The sequence below is a fragment of the Drosophila hydei genome, unplaced genomic scaffold, assembly GCF_003285905.1.
Source record: "Drosophila hydei strain 15085-1641.00,03,60 unplaced genomic scaffold, DhydRS2 tig00008119-arrow-pilon, whole genome shotgun sequence".
NCBI classification, from domain to species: Eukaryota; Metazoa; Arthropoda; class Insecta; order Diptera; family Drosophilidae; genus Drosophila; species Drosophila hydei.
The window spans coordinates 8605850-8628011 of NW_022045830.1; the positions used below are offsets into that span (position 1 = coordinate 8605850).

Sequence of the window (22162 nt, forward strand, 5' to 3'; positions counted from 1 at the left end):
ACTCGCTCATCTTATCGTCTTGCGGCGTTGTGCTAATTTAGTGATTAAACTGTAATCATTTGCTAGAAAGTGACGAGCTAAATATATAATCAATCTGAATTCTCTTTGTGGTTCTGCAACTGAAATAGAAAATGAATCTTAGTCGCCTAAGCTTAAATTCAGCCTTAGCAAAGTATAATTAGAAAATTATATTGGTCTAAAGCTTTTATCGTTGACCTTTGCCAACTAAGCCTCTATTATGATGTATATGAAATATGCTTAGATTAGTGTAAAATTCATTATGCATGTTTACACTGCGAAGCTCCCTTCATATCAAGGTTATGCCATATGTGATTGAACTACAAACTAACGTATCTAATCTTGATCAACTAACGCATATTAAACATGACTTTGTCGAGTGGTCTCAAGGTGCTGTTAGCTCTTGAGAGTCGAGTAGTTGATAAGGCAAACACGATCAAACAGTCTCAAAATAAACTAGATCAATTGTATAATATATATAGATATATGTATATGTATGTCTCTAGCTGAGAGAGAGTGAGTCTGCCCTATGGTGCGGGTTGATGATAATCTGTTGAATTAATTGCTCTGCCGCGGGCCTGTCCTCGTTATTTTCGTTCAATTGATCATTTGACATTAACACTCGTTGGGTGGGGCGGGCAGTGGCCAGTCAGTCAACGGCAATTGAGCGGACGAGCACAGAGCAGAGCAGAGCATTTGTCGACTGTCGCATCAAAGAAGTTCGTCAAGATTCAGTACTTTCGGCACTTGGAGCAGCAATACAAGCGGCAGCAATATGCCCAGAAGGCGACGACGTCGACAACGGCGCCAACTTTAAATGGCAACAGCAATGGGGACAGTGGGAACAATGGGGAGTCTAGGGCTCTGGTCAGCCGTTGTCAGCTACTGAAGAGGCAACGTAATCTGTTCGATTTGGCTGCACTGTGCGATATGCCCGTGGATCGCTATACCGGCGATAGTTGGATTCTCGATGAGTACTTTGTCGATCACACCGACGACTATTTAGTGAGTGAGCGAACAGCAGAATCAGAGCAAACACTCACTCACTCACTCTCAGTGCATGCTTTGCCCCCTACACAGCTTGCTCTCCTACACACACACACGCTCTCACACTCAGTCACTCTCTCTCACTCTCTCTTGCTAGACAGCTGATCGAGTGCGCGCGCAGCTGCTCCTCCTAGCGCCTGTGCTTTGCCATTTGCTCAAAAACCGTTTTCGCCTTGGGGGCCGCCATTGGGGTAAATTAAAAATATACCACACACCAACAGTAAACGGAAAATCCACAATGCTCGGCATGCTTTTCGTTTGAGCATTTTCCAATTCTGAAACCGAAACAGAAACAGAAACAGATTCAAATCTTCGTTTGTCGGTTGTGTATCGTTCTCGGCTAACGTACGTCCGAGGCCTTTGGCTAACGTGTAACGGTACGTGTTTCTACACGCGTCTCTCTCGTTCTCTCACACTCTTGCTGCCTACCTCTATCTCACTCCAGCTCACTAACTGTCGCGAATTTGTTTATAATTTTACGTGTGTGTTGTGTGTATGTGTGTGCGTGTGTGTGTGTGCGTTGGGTGTAGAGGAAAATCTTTGAAAGACATGTTTAGCGATTACTTCATATTTGTCCAAACGAAACGCATTTGCCCCTGAGATTAAAGGAACTTGGGCAACTGCATACGACGACAACAACAAAAAGGCATTAAAAAACAATTATAAAGAGCATTTTTTAAGCATAGAGCGTGACATAATCAGGCAGCCCAAGAAACTAAATAAAAAAGACACAGAAACTTGAACAAATTTAAGTGCTTTAAAAATAAAATCGAAGCAGCAGCAGCAAGAACAACTACAAAAGAGCCGCAAAAATAAAACATTAGATAAAAAACATGTATTAAAAAGTACTTGCGTAAATTGTCGCCCGAATGGGTCTTTAATGTGCCATGCGCTTGGTTGAATAATAATCGAGTTGCACAGCTGTAAAATTGACAAATTGACAAATTGAGGCCTCGAATTTGCACTTTATCTGGCCTGAAGGAGACGCCTTTCGCTTAGCAGAAGAAGAGGCAGAGTGCAGCGCGGCGGCCAACCAAATCAAAACAAAAACTTAAAACTAACAAACACAATGCCAGCAACAACAACAACAACAAGACAACTTACACAAATGGAGCACACACGCACACACTCTCGTTAAAATGTATATATACCAGATTTATATGCGTACATATATATAGTATATATGCATCTGAGATCAACAGGGATTATTCATCAACAGCTAGCCGGGGCAGTTCCATCATGTTGATCTATGATGCTGCTGCATCTTCTTCTTCCGCCAAGCAATTTACTTGAAGTTATTTTTGTAATGTTTGGTTTTATTTTTGGTACGCTCGTTTATTTCCACAAAAACATAGCAAAAAGTCCAAGCACAGCACATATTGCCCATATAAGAAAAAGAGCCCAAGCTATATGGAGGCAAAGACTCTTCCTATTTTACAATATACTCAAACGTCCTCTCTCCCTCTCTCTGTGTGTGTGTGATATTTACACTTGACAAGCAGAGATTTGCAAAGGTGCAACAGTAAATGCTCGTGCAGTGAACTTCATAAAAATTTAGTAAATTCTTAAAACATATATTTGAAAAGTTAAAGCTTAAAAAATGTATAAATTAATTCGAATTCGGGATAAACATTAAAGGCATTGTAAATAAACAGTTTTTGTTGTTAAAAAATTGGCATTAAAAACCAACTGTTTACATAGCTGATTGCAAGAGGTAATACTGTACCACGCGCACACACATGCACAGCTATATATATATATTTATATACATATATATATATATATATATATATATATATATATATATATATATTCATATATATATCATGTATTATACACTACAACTACTGCGCCAATTTACGTGCGTTGTCGTCTTTCTATTTTTTGTTAAAAATAAAAACAGATTTTGAACAGAGAGCACACTCTGGCAGCGGCAACTAGCTAAACGAGATCTATATACAATATATATATATATATATACACATTTATATAGACAGATAGATGTACTTTCATACATATATTACAGACAGGCAGGGCCGTCAGTCGATTGGGCATATGTAGTCGCCCCATTGGGATGCGCTCGTGCTCCAGCGGCTCTCCTCTCTACACGACGCGCTGATTATACATGAGCACCTATATATAGGGCAAGGTATAGACTTTATGGGGGGTTTGTCGTTAGCCAGGAATTGGCAGGCTGATATGTGTTTTGCTTTGGTTTGAAAAACGGCGCCTCGATCAATGAGCTCATTGCTGTTTACGATATGTATATACTGATATATATATATATATATATCTGTGTGATTTGTCGAATGTCGAGTGGCCCAGCAAATGTGCCACTGATTCAGGTATAGACAACAATTACATATAAAATATATATTTGCTACAAGCACAACTCACATCGAGCGCCAATGTGCAGGGTGAAGGAAAATTGTTTTTCCTTTTCGATTTGTTTGTAGTTGCCGTTGTTGCTGTTGCTGTTGCTGTTGTTGTTGTTGGCAAGTTGCTAAACAATTAATAAGTCAAATCGAAACTAAACGACTAATTGCATTTGCCAAAATGCCAATGAGGCATTGACATTGAGCGTAGAACCTATACCCCCAGACCCACCGTTCCACCAAACCCAAGAAATGTATCGACCGATCTTCAATCTTCACAGGGCTATCGAACAGGTTTCTTTATTGCAAACGCCAGCAAAGTCGCGAGTCGCGTCGAGCAAGTCGAACCTAACGCAATTCACATTAGGATAGAGACCCCAGTGAAAAGTTAGATAACAGATTCAGATAGATCGCTCCAATCATATAAATATATATCAGTATACATATATACGCATATATATACATATATATCGCGATAACTGGCAGCCGCGATGTCCATCGAACTAAGCGAATTGATCGGACTCAGCTGCCCGGATTTGACTGCCCAACCGGACGGCAGTGGTCAGATCCAGTTGATTATCAATTCGGAACGTCGCCTGAGCATTAAACAAATGACGGCCACGGAGCTGGCCAATATGCGTGCTGCTGCTGCCGCCGAGGCTGAGGCACAGGCTCGTGCTCAAGCCGAGGCCAAGGCGCGAGCCTTGGTTGAGGAACAGGCGAATCTGGCCGCTGAGGTGGTGGCTCAGGCACGCGCACGTGCCGCTCTTGAAGCTGAACAGCAGCTACTTCGTGCCCGGGAGCAAGAGGAGCGTCGGGAAGTAGAACGACAGAGGCAATCGGACGCCACGCCTAGTCCATCGCCAAAGGGCGTTCTGCCGTCCATTGAGGCGCCGCGTGATCGCATCATTTCACTGCCCAACATCTTGGATGATGCTATGGAAATGCATTTGCTGAACGCAGTCGAGGGCAGTGGCAACTCTGGCGAGTCCTCGCCCACCAAGAGCAATTCGCACCTGGCCGACTCTATTGAGATGCTGCGCAAGCAGCGGGCAGCTCGCGCGGCACGCTCCCACAATCGCAGCCGAGAGCGCAGCACATCGCCAGCAGCGCGTAACCATGAGCGAAGCGCAGCACCCGACCGGCTGCACAGCTCCAGCATCAGCAGCATGGACTCGGCGTGTGCCAGTGGCAGTCGTCGTGGCAGCACGGCCAGTGCCATGAGCAGCGATCCGGCAGCGGAGCTGGCGGCTCCGCCCAAGTTTCCGATCTCCAAGACGGTGTCGGTGCCAAACATGAGTCGTCGCCGTAGCAGCTTAACTACACTTTTTCCGGGACCTTCGCCGTTGGTGGCGCCCGAACCGATGCTGCATACCAATCCTGAGCTATCGCTAGCAACGGATGCACCACGTCCGGGCGGCCAGGAAGATGGCTATCGTGATATACCCAGCGGCAAAATGGTGCATCGCACCAAGACACCACCGCCAGTGGGCGCCAATTTGGGTGTATGCCTCAAGCGGGTGACAGCTCCAAGCGGTTCGATAACCATTAAGCCCAAGGACTCGCCCATGCTGGGCGTGGTGCTGCGCAAAGTGGAAAAGAAGACGGCACCACAAAAGAGCGTGCTGGACGATGACAAGCCTCTCTACCATCTCTCAATTGTGCGCAGCGACAACAAGGAATACAAGCCGGCGGCAAAGCCAAAGCCTAAGCCAGCACCGCCAGCGGTGAAGCCATCGCCGGGCGGTATTCTGACCGGGCCACAGGTGGTGCGCACTGTCAACCGGCCGGCGCTAATGGCCAAGCCGCAACGACCACAGCCCGGGGTGCCTGTGACCATAACGAAAATCGAGGGCGATAAGATTATAATAATCAAAAAGATAATTGTGCCGAAGAACAGTAAGATACCGGAGCAGTATCTGCAGGTTGGTTCTGTCTGTCTGGTGATCTGTTGTCCAGTTCTGCGTCTAGTGTCAGTGGGTGTCTCTTCTTCTCGCTGCCCCCTTCTTTCCCACGTGTCTCTCTGTATCGAAATGTGTTTGAATTTGCCTCGATATTGCTGCTGCTATCGATATGTTTATCGATTACCATGTACACACACGCACACACACACACACACACACACACTGAACTGTATCAATATTAGTGAGCTTTCAATATGAACTGGTGCAAGCCGATAGCTTGGAACTAGTTCACATGAATAAATTCCTTTTAGTAATTCGCGAGCGTTTCTTCAGTTATTTAAATGAGTCAAGATGCAGGCAAAGCCGTCGCCGTTAAATCAACCGAGTTGGAGGCACAGCCTCCGCTTGTCGCCGTTGCATGCCCCAACGTCAACGCATTGAAGCCCAGTGAAGAGGCATTCGTGTCGTCATCGTCGTCGCCGTGCATCATGCAAAAGCCAACACCGCCGCCCGCGAGCGGTCAGCAGTTCTTTCAGGTCGTCTCGCCGCAGTTCGCGTCGGTGCTCTCGTCCAGTTTGCCAGAGACCAAGTGTGCGGTGCGCTCGCCCATCTCATCGCCGCTGGCGCTGCGGAAGAATCGACCGCTTCTGCCGGCCAGTCCGAAATCAACGCCGCCGCTGCCGCGTAAACACCATACCATGGCGTACAATGCGGCCACAGGTGCCATCACAACACCTGCACGTCCCATGGCCACCATAGCCAGTAGTCCAGCGTCAAGCATATCGCTGTCATCCTGCAGCTCGCCCTCATCGTCGCCTCCGCCGCCTCCGGTGCCGTGTCGAGCACCCAAGCAAAAGGCGAGCACAAGTCAAGGCAAGATTCCAGGCGAGATCGACTTGGATAAGCTGCTGCAGCAGCAGCAGCAGCTCGAGGAGAAGTCAGCTGCGGCCACCAGCAGCGCCAAGCTGGATGCCAATTTTTATGATGCTGAGATCGAAATGATGAACAAATATTTGAAGAGTCTGCCCGACTACAGCGAGCTGGATCGGAAGCTGCATAAGGAGTTCCAGGAGTGCGAGGATCTCTATGATCGGCTCAAGCGCCAACAGCAACAGCAGCCGCTCACCAAGTCCAACTCGCATCAATCTGTGGCGGCCAAAACGGCATTACCATGCGCTCCCAGCGGCCTCTCAAAATCCTCGTCGATTAATTTTGCCAACAATCTGACCTCCGGCCGGGCACCTCGCTTAGCCTATCCATCGATTTTCGCCCAGCCCAATGCTAATGAGCAGCCCAAGCTACAGCGCAGCATATCCAGCTCCAACATGCCCTTGGGCGCGCCCAGCTCCGGGCCACTGCGTCCACAGGAAGCGTCCAAGAACGGACCGCAGACCGACTCGAATCTCTCGCTCAACAAGCAGCTGATGAACGATTTCTGGAGCGAGAATCTGTGCAGTTCGCAGAAGCGGCAGACGCCGAAGCGCACGTTTTGGAACTATGAGAAGATTTGCGGTGCACAGCTGGGCGATGCTGGGCAGCCCTTCAAAGTGGATGCCAAGACGGCCAAGAAGCTGGCCATATTTGATCCAACGGTCGCTGAGGCTGCGCAGAAGGAGCTGCAAAAGCAGCAGCCGGCGCAGCAGCAACAGCAGCCACACAGCCATCGCCTACAGAAGAACGCCTCGTTGTCGCACTTGGATCTGAAGGTCAGACAGGCCGTGACCAAAGACGATCTCTACAAGCTCATCGTATGCAATGAGCAGTCGCCCACGTCGACGACGACGACGACTACGACTACGCCTTTCACCACTCGCGTGCCCGTCAAGCAGCAACAGCAGCCGCTGCCAGCTGCTCAGCAGCTTAACAAGAGCGTCTCTATGACGCATGTTTCCGGCATTGCAGCGCCAGCTCCGCTGCTGCGCAGCTCCAGTCGCACGCACATCCCCTGCTACATGAGGCATCTGCCGTCGCTCAGTCGCAGCACATCCAACTCGGCGATATTGGTGAGCACCCCGGCAGCAGCCGCAGCCGCAGCCGCAGCAACAACAGCGACAACGGGGACAACGCAGTCGCGCAAGGAGCCGCCCACAGTGAAGCAACAACAGCAGAAGCCAAATGCTGGCGTGCTCAAAAGCAACAGCAGCTCTTGTGTGCCGTCGCCACGTTGTGCCGCCGCGCTGTTTCGCCGACCCACAGAACCAGGCAAACAAGCTGCGACAGCTGCTGCAGCATCGCTTGCCACGCCGATCGCGGAGGCATCGAATGAGACGAGTGCGTCGCTGGAGCGTAAGTCGGAGAAGAGCAACAGCACCGTCAGCAGCAGCAGCTTCACTGTGACCAACTGCTGCACGACGCATCTGCCGCAGCTCTCAAAGTTCACCTCATCCTTTCACATACCCTCAACAGTTGAGCACAATGCCAACTTAGATCAAGCAGCAACAACAGCAACGGCTACAGCGCCAACAGCAGCATCAGCAGCGACAGCATCGACGGCAACGTCATCAGCGGCGACAAAGCGTCAAAAAGACGTCGACAACAAGCTAGAGAAATGTCTAAATGACATGCTAAAGCTAAAGAGCAATAACAACAATGCAATTATGTCACAATCGCTGACAGCTGAACACAAAGAGGAGAGCGGCAGCAGCAACATCAACAGCAACAGCAACAGCGCCAGCAAAATTGCCAGCGAGTCGCAAATACCCGTGCCAGTGCAGCTGTACGATCCGCAGAAGCCGCTAATGCAGCAGCAGCAGCAGAGGATGGCATATCCCATAGGCAAATCGAACTCCACGTCGCAGCTGCCGATGGGCTATCAGCGTCTACTGCAGCAGCAGCAGCATCAGCAGCAGCAACAACAGCCGCAGCAACAGCAGCAGCAGCAGCAACATTATCCACAACAAAAGCGTCCATTTTTAAACTGGAACTCATTCGCCTGCTCAGTCATGAATGGCAGCAGCGATCCCTTTCAGCAGCAGCAACATCAGCCTCACAAGCTGCAGCAATCTTATTCCTCCTCGCACGTGGCCAAGCAGGCGCCCAAGTCCAGCTCCGGCTTGGCCATGTTCATGCAAAAGAACACCAACAAGGAGAACAAATTCGGGCAGCCGCAAACGCAGCAGCAGCCGCCATTGGGCATGGCCCCGCAGATGTATGGCAGCAGCTATCAGGCGCTGAGCAATAATGCGAAGCCTGCTTATCCACGGACAGGCGCTGCACCGCTGACCCACTCGGCATCGTTCAGTGCTGCACAGCGACCCAGCCTGATGCAGCCTCATAATAATTATGGATACGGCATGATGAGTCGCAACTATTACAATCTGCCCAAGCAGCAGCAGCAACAACAGCAGCAGCAGCAGCAACACGAGCGTAAACCACTGCAGACCTTCGATCCGTATGCGTATCTCAAACCCAGTCAGAGCCAATTGCTGCACCCGGTAAAGTACCAGGTGCAGCCCCAGCCCCAGCCCCAGCCTCAACCACATCCGCATACGCAGTTTCTGAACGCTTCCGTTGGCACGTCTGGCGTCGGTGGTGGCGTTGCTGGCGGTGCTGCGCTTCAATACGATCCAAATACAAATACGCAATTGTTTTATGCACCGCTGCCGGCAGCATCGACGGGCATGCAACCACAGGCAGCGCAGCAACCGCACCATCTACAGCAGCAGCAGCAGCAGCCAATACAACAAAGCAATTCTGTCATATTCAGCCATACAAAACAACAACAACAACAACAACAACAACAACAGCAGCAGCAGCAGCAAAATGAAATGTCCAAGTCCGTTCTGGGCCAGCATTTCATCGAGGTAGATTCGTTGCCCAACTATTTCTTTTGTTATTGTTTTGTGTCTTGTATTTTTTTGTTACTGTTATATGTTGCACATGTGTCCATGCCTCTTGCTACCAAACTAACACAGCATAACAAACAAACGCTCGGCGTGGCAGCGCTCAGCCTCCCAAAATAGAGCACTGACTCATCGTGCTCCAAAGAGGCCAACCGCTTGCTCTTTGCTTACCTCGTTACCTCCTCGCGCTCTCTGCTGGGGCTGTGTGTGGGGATGGCCAAGAACACAAGTTGTCGATTGTGACGCGCACTTCCTGTGCGAAACTTGCCCCCGCTCACTGCACCTTGCCCACTCTTTGGTCGCCTTGTCGCAGATGCGCTTCTGCGGCCTTTCGCATCAGACTCTTGCACTTGCCTCGAACGGGCGACAACGTTGCACAATCAACAAAAAAAATATAGCAAAATAGAACCGAAATTCAATGTCAATTTTGTGGTTCGCTAAAAATAGCAACACACTTAATTTATGTTGTTTATTTAGTGCAATAAAAAAAATATTTAACGGGCAACACTTAAGATTGATTCTCTTTTAATTTTCCAAACGAAAAACAAAACTATAATAATCTAATGTTCGTATTTTGTTTAAATATTGCTAAACTTCTATTTATAATTTAAATATGTGAAACAAAACTCGCACGAGTCGACCAACGAAATGCCTGCCTCTAAAGTATGTAACAGCCACCAACAATGGGGCAGAGGCAGACATAAAACATGCTTGCCGCTGCATGCTCTTCCTCTCTGAACTGTTGTAGCGTCGGGTCATAGAGACGCAACGAAGACTGATTACCCTAATGCTTAGCTGTGACAGGAATTTTCTCTTTTAGTTGGCTTTTTATGCTCGAAATGGGCGAAGAGATATGCGATAGATAGTGGAATAAATCGCAATAGCTTATCAAATATATTAGATAGAAAGTGGGTTTGACAGAGACATGCTCCAGTAATAATATATTACACTAGCCAACAAGATTTAGTAAACAAAAATCAATGCTTAATCCAAACTTGATACAAACTTGACTTTCGAAAGAGTTGCAATCCAAAAGTAATGGAAAGTCTGTTATAGATCATTTTAAAATGTTTTTTTAGAAGAGAGTTTTGAATACCGGAAAATATTATTTGAACCTGAAATCTTTGTTAAAATTTCATTAAGATTTTCACTTAATTAATTCTGAGCAATTCCAAAATTCTTCTCAAAAGTTTGTTCTATAACTTTTAATACTATTAATTATAGAGCTCATTGATTTATAAATTTAATAGTTCATTCAGATATGCTTAGCACAATATTCTAACAATTGTATTGAGAAAATGTTTTTTGTTTGTACTTTTTAGTTGTAGACCTTCGTTCTATATACTATCCCAAGTTTTGGCTAGAGTATTCCCATGCGGTTTTGAGCCAATTGACGTTTGCTTTGGCGTCTGCTTGTGGTTAGTTTTTTTTTTTTTTTTATTTGCTACCTAGCCAAACAATAATAGAAACTGGCGGCTGTGCAGCCACAGCGGCAGAGGAGGTAGCACTGGCAGTAGCAGCATCAGCAGCAGCAGCTCTCCCGCAGTGGCCACAAGCGCGAACGCCCGGTTCAGAGATCGAAACGGAGCGTGTTCTATGTTCCGCCCTGAGCACATACTCGGCAGCTACTTTGGCGCTGTCGTCGTAGCGATATTTTTCAATTTTTATAATTAGTATTTGTGGCGTGCGCTTTCGTAAATGTTGCGCTGATTTCGGATTGTTTTTTGCTATTTCTTCTTGAAAACGCCAAGACGCGCTGCTTGGGAAAATTGAAAAATACAAAATAATAGTCGAGGAAACGCGCAAAAATTCGAATGGCTGAAAGTGCATGTAAATTGTAAAACAGGACAAAAATTTGCAATAAACCAAAATAAATAAATAGATCGAAATTCGAGAGTGGAAATTAAATTTGGAATCGGAATCGCTCTTGAAATTGTCGCTGCTTCTGTTGTGTGTCTATTTCTGTCGAATAGCTGCCAAATATCGTACAATTTCAATTATTCTAACAACACATGAAAATACGCTCTTTATATTGTAAATACGTATATTCTATTATACTATACTTAACTTATATATATGCATACAGTACAATGCAAATGCTCGCCCCGTCGAGTAAATGCCAAAGACAAGTCTAGTCATAGCACGAAAACGGACAACAGAAATCGAAAACTTTTAGTACAATTCATTCAGAGGAAGAGTCTTAACTTGCCAACCCGATTTCCAGTCAGTTCTTTTCCCCCTCACTCACATGTGGATATTCACGCATATTATTAATATTATCGGATTTTCGTCAGAGCGAATAAGAAGAAGAGTAGAAGAAGCCCACGCGCGAAAAGAAAATGGCTACGTTTTTAAGTCGTTTTCATCGGGAAAAAAGCGAAAAGACTTTGCCAAATGCTGTGAATGCCGCAGACAGCAGTAGCAAGAAAACAGCTGATATGGAGGCGGCGACGCCGACTGAGGCAGCGGCAGCGGCAGCGCAGCCGCGTCAACAGCGACGCTACATGCGCAGCGCAACGGCAGCGAGCGTAACGCAACTGCTCTCTGAAAGCTGCAACAGTTTGCTGCAGCGCTTTCGACGCAATCCGAGCGAACGACCTGATAACAAACAGCAGCAGCAGCAACACCAACAACAGCAGCAGCAGCAGCAGCACCGCAATCGGTAATCGATGCAAAAGAAATGAAGCGAAAGAGCTACATACACACACGCACACACACACATACATACGTATAAATTATTTTTAATTTTGCGGTGATTTTTTTTTCGTCAAACAACAAAAACTCGGTCAAAATGTTGCCAGACGCGTCGCAGCTCTCATCATTTATTTTATTTTCATTTGATTTCTTTTTGTTTGTTATTTTTGGTTGATCTTTTTTTTTCAACGTTAATTTAAGTATGCAATTTGCCCCATTGCCGTTAGCTGCAGTTAGTTGCAGCGCAGCAGCGCGCTGCTTCGTTTCTTGACGCGTTCTACTCTTTAGCATTAAGAGGCCAATTATGTAAACATCGTGTCGGGTGCGTTGTAAATCGTCTTGAACTCCCCCTTTATGGGTGTGGGTGTGTGTGTGCTAAAGTGTGAAAATTGATTGTGGAAAATTGTCGAGAATTTGATTCAATTTCAGACTGACAATAGCAAGCAACACAAAGAAAGCGAACGATTGAGAGTTCACTGTAAAGTTTGTGCTGTTAAGACATTCAATTGAACTGCAATCATTTACATAAGAATAATCATACATCTAACAACATGAATTGCGTACAAATGACAGTTTTTAGTGGTTTCTAGGCCGTTTAACTAGCCCAATGACATCTATACTAGAAGTAGTAGACCTCATAAACCTCAAGTATATACGCACAGTATGTACTTAAGTTTACATATTTTTGATTAATAGCTAGCTAATTAAAAGTTTTAATTCAAAAGTTTCAATTTTCAAAATGCAAGGAAATTCGAAAAGCTTTTAGCCTCACAGCTTTCAAGTTCGCTATTGCGGCGAACCCTCTCTCTCTCTCTCTCTTTCTCTCTTTCTGGCTGTTTGTATGATTCTCGCCTGTCTGGCAACTCTTCGCAGTTCTTCCTACTCTTGTTCTTTTCTAGCCTGAGAGATTGACGCCATTGTATTTGTCTTTCGCTCTCTCGCGCTCACGCTCTTATGCGGTCTGTGTGCTTTTAATGCATTTACTCTTCACTAATTTATTTTTATTACGCGCATTTGGAATACACATAAAACGTAATTGTTTTGTCGTCGCAGCTTTAATCTTTTTTTTTCTTTTTGTTGATGCGAGTTCAAGGCTTTTCCTCCGCAAGACTTTCGATCGTTTCCTTGTTTCGCAAAAAGCCGGAAATGTTACAGCTCTGCGATCAGTTCAGCCGTAATTAAATGCATTTTCTTTAGAAGCAGGCAACAGAACAAGTCATCTATCCACCCACTCATGCACACGCTCACTCTCTCACTCTCACCCGTCCTCTCTCGCTCTCTATCTCTCTTGCATTCTCTTTGTTTTTGGCTCGCACAGCTGCTCCGGCTGCTGGGCAATGCGCAATATTTTCACACTTTTTCACAAAAATAAAAACGATTCCTCAATATTTTTTGGTAGACGCGCGGTGTATTTTCCCCATATTTTTCCTATACATCCACGGCGCGTCCGTCGCATGAATTTCGATCGACGAATTTCAGCTTTTCTCAGTTATTATTTGGTCCGTGTCGTGGCAACGCGCGTTCGTCGCGATTCAGGCGCGTGGAAAATACCAAAATACCAAAAATATACAACACAAAATCGACACCAAATTGAAAAAAGGGAAAGCTTTAAGTGCGTCATTAGCAATTCTTGTTTTGTTTTGGGCTTTTATAGTGCAGCGGCCATACCCGAGGATAACACCAACAGCAGCAGCAATAACAACAGCAACAACAGTAAGGAAAGCAACGAAAACAGACGCAGTAGCTCTAAGACCCCAACGAATGAAAGCTTCAATAACAATAACAACAACAGTAATAATAGGAACAACAAAAACAACAACAACAAAGACAAAGACAAAGGCAATCTCACAAAACAGAAACGTCGCCGCAGCTCGGAAAAATCTACGAGCGGTCGTAGACGCCCGGAAGGGGAACGTGAACGCGAACGGGAACGGGAACGGGAACGGGATAAAGAACGAGATAGGGATAGGGAACGGGAACAGAACGCCATGAGCGATCGTCATAGACGTTACTATGCCGGCGGTGGCCTCGGCTATCATCCGATTAGCTCCACCAGCGGCAGCAGCAGCAACGCTCTCATGGGTCGCTATCAGAAGAGCTCAACGACGGCCAATGCGCTCGACCGGCTGCGCACCCATCTGAGTCCCGTGGGCAGTAGCTATAACTATAAGCCCGCTATACGAGGATTGGGCACCGGCTTAAGGCGTGACCTGGACGATGTTAGTATGATAAGAGCGTGCCGCCGTGTGAATGCCAATGGAGAGCGTAGCGCGTGTTATTTGATCAGAACCAAAATCATCCCGTGACTCACGGTCAGAGCATTTGCTTGCTTTCTGTCTAGTTTTTTACGCTTTGGAAAACACTTGGAACTTAGTTGGCCCATTTTCACCTGTCATCGTGAGTCACAGCAAAGTCAAGTCGCTGTCCCAATTCTGTCAGAGCTTGAACAAGGCGGGTTGGAGGTGGAAGGAGATTGCATCCTCAAAGACTGCACTGGCCACCTATTGCCACATAATATTTTAATAGATATTAATACGTATATTATATATATGGCAGGTGTACATAACTAATATGTATCTGCGCTGATTGTGCTCTCAGATAGACACAAATATATATATATATATATATGTAGAGGAATACGTATATTTAGTGTGCCCACACGAACTGTTTTATAGCGCTTCTATATGCTTCTCTATATCTTCCTACTTGCCGTGTGCGTTTATTTTCGATTCCAAGCAAATGTCCATGCCTCTCCGGCTCCTCGCCCCGCTCCTGTGTCTGTCTCCCATGTCTCTTTCGGCTCTCAGCTCTCTGGCTGGCATTAAATGTATAAAAAGCTATTCACAATTTCACGATTCTGGCATTTGGGTATAAATATATATATAAACTCTGAAGGTCGGCGTGCCGTGGATATTTTGTTTAGATTTTCGCTAGGCGTTCTAAATAACATAGACAGCAGCCCCCAACTCCCCGGTCCGCCTTCTCGAAGCGTTAGAGAAAGCTGCTGGATAGACGCTTGAAATGCGAGTGAAATGATGTGAAATTAAGTGGCCCAAACACTGTTATTAGCCATTGCCGAAAAGGCCACTTAGATGGGTCTGCGTATAGCGAGTGCTAGGTCTAGGTCTACCTGCGTTTAGCTCAGACAGAGCGTGAACGTCTGCGTTTACGTCGCGCAGTCGTTTCCATTGGCTTCACACGAGCGCTGCTTGAAAGCACTTTCCTTATACATTATGAACTCCTCCCCAATTTGACTGGTTTCTCTTCTTGGGACGCACAGCGTCGCGATCTGCACTTGGACAAAGACAAGACGCCCACATTGTCGGCCGTTTCGCGGCTGGAGAATAAATATTCGGACATTTTGGAGCGCACTGCGGCTGGGCGACGCCGTCACGAGGAGGATCGCGACAAGACGCTAGAACCGGACGACTATGGTGGCTATTCCAGTGGACTGTTGCGCAGCGCTACCTCGCATCAGCTGGCCAAGGGGAAGCTGTCATCGAGCTCCTTTAATGCCGGCGATCGCAAGGAGCGCACACCCTACAGAACGCGCGCTCAACGACAGCGCTACATGGCCGACTCCAGTGATAGTGGCTACCTGACCAGTGGCAATCGGCTGCTGGACGAGAACTATCCGGTGGACTATGGCCACAGTCGCTACCAGCCGCAGGACTATCATGAAGCGCTACGAGCTGGCGGCGCCACAGGCTACTCAACAGGTCGATATGGGCGGCGAGGTGGAGAGGAGGACGTTGCGCTCACCTCGGGTCGCCTGTCGCGCGCTTATGGACCGAAGACCGAGCTGCCGTCAGCTGATCGGCCTGACAGCAAACATGCAGATGATTACGCTGCGAGCTCTCGCAGCCGGTTTGCCAATCGCCGCAGGGAGCCGGCTGCTCAGCCTGAGCTAACAGCCGAGGATCGTGAGATTCTAGCCGATGATCGATCCTCGGAGGATAATGCGGCCATTCTGATGCTGCTGCGCGAAGACAATCAGTTCCTGGAGACCAAGAAGTTTGAGGAGCGCATGCGCAGGCGACGTGAGCTTAAAGAGCGCGTCAAGCGCATGGAAGAAACAGCCGCAGAGACTAAGAAGACTGAAGCAGCCGCAGCAGCAGCAGCAGCTGTGGCACAAGCCGAGGCAATGGAAAAGCAAGCAGCCAAGGAAGCAGCAGCTGCAGCGGCAACAGCAGCAGCAGCAGCAGCATCATCGTCTGCGGCAACAACAACGGAAGAAGCACCCAAGAAAAAGTCGCGCAGCAAAAAAGTAACTAACGATGATAGTGATTCAAGCAGCTCATGCTCGTCAGAGAGTAGCTCTGATGAGGACGTTACCGAGACAGACTGTTCAACTGGTGTCCAACTAACCAACACAGCTGACACAGCACAGAAAACGAAAAGCACCACAGACAAGGCCAAAACACCCACCAACTCTGTCAATGGTGCCACAGTTCCGTCATCAACAACCACAACAACAACAACAATGACCAATAATAACAAGACCAACAACACGAACTCATCCACAACCACCAACACCATCCCTTCTGCTCTCTCTAACCTCTCTCTGCACGACACGGCAGCGACAGCCAGCGGCAGTGGCAGCAGCAGCAGCAGCGCCAACAACAAAAGTCGTTTTCTGCTTCACTCAGATCGCAACAACAACAACAACGACAACGACCTGTCCAAGTATAAGCCCAGCAATATCCTGCACTCCTCTAGTTCCGGTGCGCTGGCCTTCGGCGGCATTGGGGCTCGCTTCGCAGCAGCGGACACCCGTCGCCAGCAGCAGCAGCGCTATCAAGGCGCCGGCTCCCGCACAGCTGCTGTGCTGAGCGAGTTTGAACGCTACAAGCCCAGCAGCGGCTCGAGCTATCTGCATGAGGGCTACGGCATCAGTGGGCGGCGTTCGAATGCGTTGGGCAGTTCGCTGCACCAGCGGCCGCAACTGGATCCCTACCAGCAGGCGCCGTCGTCGTCCGCGTCGCACTATCAGCATCAGCACGATCAGTATCTGCTGTCAAAGAGCGCCACGTCGTCGGCGCTGTTCCATAGGTCACGCATTCCAAAGACACTCTCGACCTTTGTAAGCCACTCGATGCATTTTTCTATGCAGCTTGAGCTTTCTGCCAAACGCCCACCGCCTACCGCCACCCGCAACTCACTCCACACTTTACAGTACTGCTAACTAACAGCGCGCGCCATGTTAACTAACAGCCGTTTGTTCAGCGTTCTCTCTCTCTCTCTCTCACTGCATGTAAGAAAACTTGATCGAAATCTATTTTTTTCATATATGAAATATTTATTGAAAATGCTTAATTTTTCTTTTACCAAACACAAAAGATTTGAATATATATTTATATCTAAAAGTAATTAAAAAGTAATAGTCAAACGTTTAGCTAAATATTTGAAAAGACAACAATTTATAGCCGTAAGCGAATGCAATTTGTTTTTGCCCATGCGTTTTATGGTTCGTTTTATTTTTGTTCTTAATATTTTTACTGCCCCGTATTTACATATGTGTATACATGCATATCTATGTGTATATATATACAAAAATGTTAAATCATATTTGTTGTATGTTTTATATTTACAAAAAAAAAAAATTTAACCATTTACGTAAAACACAAAATCTCAAAACAAAAAAAAATTTGTCCGAACTAATTTTCTTATCGAACAAACGAAACGTATTTTTCTCGTGTTTTTTCTGAATATGATGATGAAAATCACAATGATGATGATGATGATGGGTTGATGTACAAACAACTTGATGATGATGATGATGAATTGATGTAAATGGTTGGTTTATGGATTGTCTGTACTCTGCGGATTAATTGTGAATTGGTGAAATGATAAAAATTTGGAAAACTGGATTTGTGCTGTGGTGCCAACGTGGGATCGGATCGGGATCATCTGGCTGGATTCGAAATTGATATAATGACCATCATCTGCTGACTGACGGGATATCTGGATGATGCTGGCGGTCCACAAACAAAATGTCTCTTTTTTTTCTTTTTTCTCTTTCTTTTTTTGTTTCTTTTTCTCTCTATTTCAAATTACATACTCTAACCACACACGCACCTTATGTATTCGTCTGTATAACTGCCATCGACTACAACTACAACAACCACGCCCCCTGCTACAACAACGTCTCGCAACCCACTACCAAATGCGCTCAAACATATCTCGCTTAATATTCGCCGTCGTCGTCGTCGTCGTCGTCGTCCTCATCGTCGTCGTTTTGCCCCTTCTGAATCAACGGATCAATGCACCTTGCAATCGCACCATCAACGCGCCATCGCCAACAACAACAACAACAACACCACCACCGACACCACCAACCACTCGTCGAATGCTCGCCCTCTCCAATAACAGACAGCAAAGCCCGTCATTCAAGATGATGCTGATGGTCACTTAATATACCACAACGGAGACATTCTCCATCACAGATGTTCGTGACAATTTTTTCGTTTTTAATTTTTCCATATGTTTATGTTTAGAGTTTACCACAAACTTTCCAATTTTTTGATTTCAAAGACAATGAGCAAAAACTGCCAACTGCCAACTGCGCACAATAATTCTTCTACTCGTAACTCGTACAGTTTTCAACTATCCAAGTTTTCTTTATTATTTCTTAATTATATTTCGACAAAATCGTCTCGTCGCGTCGCATCACATCGCGTGCGCCGCCGCCTCAAAGGCACGTTTAAAAAAGCGCTAAAACACAGAAAGAAACAAATATATAAAACAAAATTAAAAGACAAAATTTTCACACAATTTTCGCCATAATTTTCTGAAAGCAAGAAACAAAGAGAAAAACCCTTAAATTTCAAGTTCAACTGCAATTAAACTATACAAAATTTTTTACTTTTACCGGTCATAATTAAATTGGAGTCTCTCACACTCACACACACACACACACACACACACACACACACGCACACACAGTCACATAGACTTGTAAATTTCCTGAACTTTCAGCGCATAATTAATGAAATAATATTGAAACTGAAAACTTTTCCGTATACAAATTGTTCAAAGCAGCAGCTCGAGCATATTTTGTGGTATTTTTGCTTAAATCCGAAAGATGCCCAGTTACAGGTTTAGATTTTAGCGTAAACAATTAACAATTATAGTCGCTGTTATTGACTTGACAACATTTACTACAATGCGCCTCCTTTTGCCACATTTCAGATAAGATCATGGCCACACTGGGCGAGGGTACTTTCGGACGTGTGGTCAAGGTCAAAGACATGGAACGGTAAGTGCACTGAAATACCAAAAAAATGAATACACAAACACCCACACACACGCACACACATATATATATATTGAAATAATAATATAATTGTACGCAAATTCACATTTGATTCACAGTGATTTTTGCATGGCCTTGAAGATCATCAAGAATGTTGAAAAATATCGCGAGGCAGCCAAACTGGAGATCAATGCCTTGGAGAAGATTGCACAAAAAGATCCGCATGGTGAACAGTAAGTTTTTATATATGTTTATATATGTAAAGAAAATATTGAATAAATATTCGTTAATCCCATTACAGTCTGTGCGTGAAAATGGTTGACTGGTTTGACTATCATGGACACATGTGCATAGTTTTTGAAATGCTGGGACTTAGTGTTTTCGATTTTTTGGTCTGTATTTTGAGAGCCTTCTCGGTTGGTGACCCGTAACTCATTTCCTGTTCTGATTGCAGCGCGAGAACAACTACGAGCCATATTCTCTGGACCAAGTGCGTCACATGGCCTATCAATTATGCTACTCCGTTAAGTTTCTGCACGACAATCGTTTAACGCACACAGATCTCAAGCCGGAGAATATACTGTTTGTCGATTCGGATTACACGTCTCATTATAATCATAAAGCTGTATGTATTAAACTGGCTAAATTATATGTATTTATAGTTGTATTTCACGCCTTACTCTCTTCTCTCCAAAAGAATCGGGAAGTGCGTCGCGTCAAGAACACAGACGTGCGTCTGATTGATTTTGGTTCGGCCACCTTCGATCATGAGCATCATAGCACAATTGTCTCGACGCGCCATTATCGTGCGCCGGAGGTGATATTGGAGCTTGGTTGGTCACAGCCTTGCGATGTTTGGTCTATCGGGTGAGTTAAAAACTTAGCTTTACTATGAAAACATTCGTCTAATTTCTCGAAATTTGCTTTCAGTTGCATTCTGTTTGAGCTATATTTGGGTATTACGCTATTCCAGACGCATGACAACCGCGAGCATCTTGCCATGATGGAGCACATCTTGGGACAAATTCCATATCGCATGGCACGGTAATACAATGCAGCTCATGCTTTTTTCTCCCAAGGCGCAGTACTCTTCATCGAAATCGTTTAACGTTTAGCAATCACACTCTTTACAGCAAAACCAAAACAAAGTACTTCTATCATGGTAAGTTAGATTGGGATGAGAAGTCCAGCGCGGGACGTTATGTGCGCGATCATTGCAAGCCCCTGTGCCTCTGTCAACTGAGCTATACCGAGGACCACTGCGAGCTGTTCAGCTTGATTAAGAGGATGCTGGAATACGAGCCCTCGTCGCGTATCACGTTAGGTAAGTCAATCTACACATATAAATTTGATTACAGATCTAATTCTCAATTTGCGCAGGTGAGGCTTTGCGACATCCGTTCTTTGATAGGTTACCACCGCATCAGCGGGTCGGCGAAGCGGGCGCCAACAAGCAGCCACTCTCGTCCGGCAGTAGCAGCCGCGAGCGCTCTCACAGTCTGTCCAGATGAGAATTACAGCGATTTGGTTATTGTTGACAACAGCGACGACGACATCAACGTTATTCAACATACACAACTACAAACATGCGTACACACACAGTGAGAAGAGTCTTCAATCAACGTAATGCAACACATGATTGAGCAGCAGACAAACAGCAGCAACAATAACAATTACAACTACAATAATATTAATATACTAATGGCGAACCCTAATTTAAGTTCTAAAGTCTTATTTAGAAATTTTGTAACTTGACTTGTATAGAAGGCAATTTCTACACAAAAAAATAACCCAATTGTTAAGTAAATATTGTGTACATGCTGCACGCTCTGCTCGATTTGATCCTGTGCATTGTCTCATCCCAGCCGCCAATCGTGTTTTGTTTTGTAATGATAACCAAATCGTGCATAATATATTGATAGTGCGTCCTCCTAGCCCGATACCGACGCCGCCAAACCCAAATACCTAAATGTAAATGCACACATAAATGTGCACGCTCTTAACTTGAGATAGAAAAAGAGACCTCCCCCAACACGACTGCATTGCTTAAAGAAAATTAAACTACAAATGTAAATGTACTATATAAGAAATCAATCGATAAAGCGCTAGTTGAAATGCAGATCCATGCGCAAGCTGTCAATTGCCATGGACTTGCTTCTAATCTGTAATTAATCTATTATTTTTCGAGTGCGTGAGTTGCAAGCTAATGCAAGCCAATACACACACTTAGGTCCATAGCTAACCCCACATATATATATTTATATGTGTATGCCAATATCATATGTAAAGATCTATTCGTATGACACCTCGCCCCAGAGGGTCCAACAAGCAACAAAAAAGCAAACGCTGCTTAATTCTTTGTATAAATTACTTAGCAGCCAGTCATTTTTTCTTAGGTTATGTTTAATGTGTAGAATCGGCGCTGTTTGTTCAGTTATTTTTCCGTCAAAGTACACCCAAACAATACCAATACACATACACATACACATACACATACACATACACAAACACACACACACACACACATTTATATATATTTATATGAAGAATGAAAAAAAAAAACACTAGAAAGTGGGGGAATGCAAGTATATAGTTACATATACTTAACATACTTAATTCAAATGATTGTGAGTTAGTTTAATATTACATAAATATTAATTTTAAATTACATTATTTGCAATTAATTAACCCGATCAACCAGCATATAAGATCTACAAAAAAAAACACAACTATTATTGTCAAGTTATTTAAAGTGAAATAAATTTTAAAAAATATTTTCTTGGATTTTATTCATTACAAAATTCTCTTATCACGAATACATATTTTCTTGGACTATCGCGAACTGCAAAATATTAGCTGATATGAGTGGCTGATCAGCCTCTATATGTAACTAATATAATCCCCATTCTCTGCGTCATCGAACACGATGTTTGCTCGCAGGGGTCACGAGATTTTTATAAAAACTCATCTGAATTTCCAGGCGCACAGAAACGTAAACGAGCTGATAACGATTTCAGTCACAGAAAC

General features: G+C 45.3%; 2 protein-coding genes across 2 annotated transcripts; both read left to right on the plus strand.

Moving 5' to 3' along the window:
- The first annotated feature begins 1165 nt into the window (after positions 1–1165).
- On the plus strand, positions 1166–21859 carry LOC111603562. Its single transcript, XM_023321202.2, is given in 12 exon segments — positions 1166–1442; positions 3722–5369; positions 5678–9147; positions 18253–18328; positions 19072–19138; positions 19255–19368; positions 19437–19527; positions 19590–19760; positions 19833–20002; positions 20066–20179; positions 20251–20459; positions 20516–21859. Coding segments are annotated over 11 exon segments (6051 nt in total). The 5' UTR covers positions 1166–1442; positions 3722–3931; the 3' UTR covers positions 20647–21859.
- Positions 10831–14356, plus strand: LOC111603561 (myb-like protein AA). The gene is made up of 2 exons (XM_023321201.2): positions 10831–11848; positions 13535–14356. Exons 1-2 carry the CDS (start codon positions 11526–11528, stop codon positions 14184–14186), a joined length of 975 nt encoding a protein of 324 aa, XP_023176969.2. The 5' UTR covers positions 10831–11525; the 3' UTR covers positions 14187–14356.
- Positions 21860–22162: the final 303 nt, after the last annotated feature.

Bases quoted from the DNA above. Each gene is read 5' to 3' on its own strand.
- LOC111603561 (XM_023321201.2), top strand. From the start codon at position 11,526: ATGGCTACGTTTTTAAGTCGTTTTCATCGGGAAAAAAGCGAAAAGACT. The intron at 11,849-13,534 runs GTAATCGATGCA...GGGCTTTTATAG, and splicing joins CAGCAGCAGCACCGCAATCG to TGCAGCGGCCATACCCGAGG.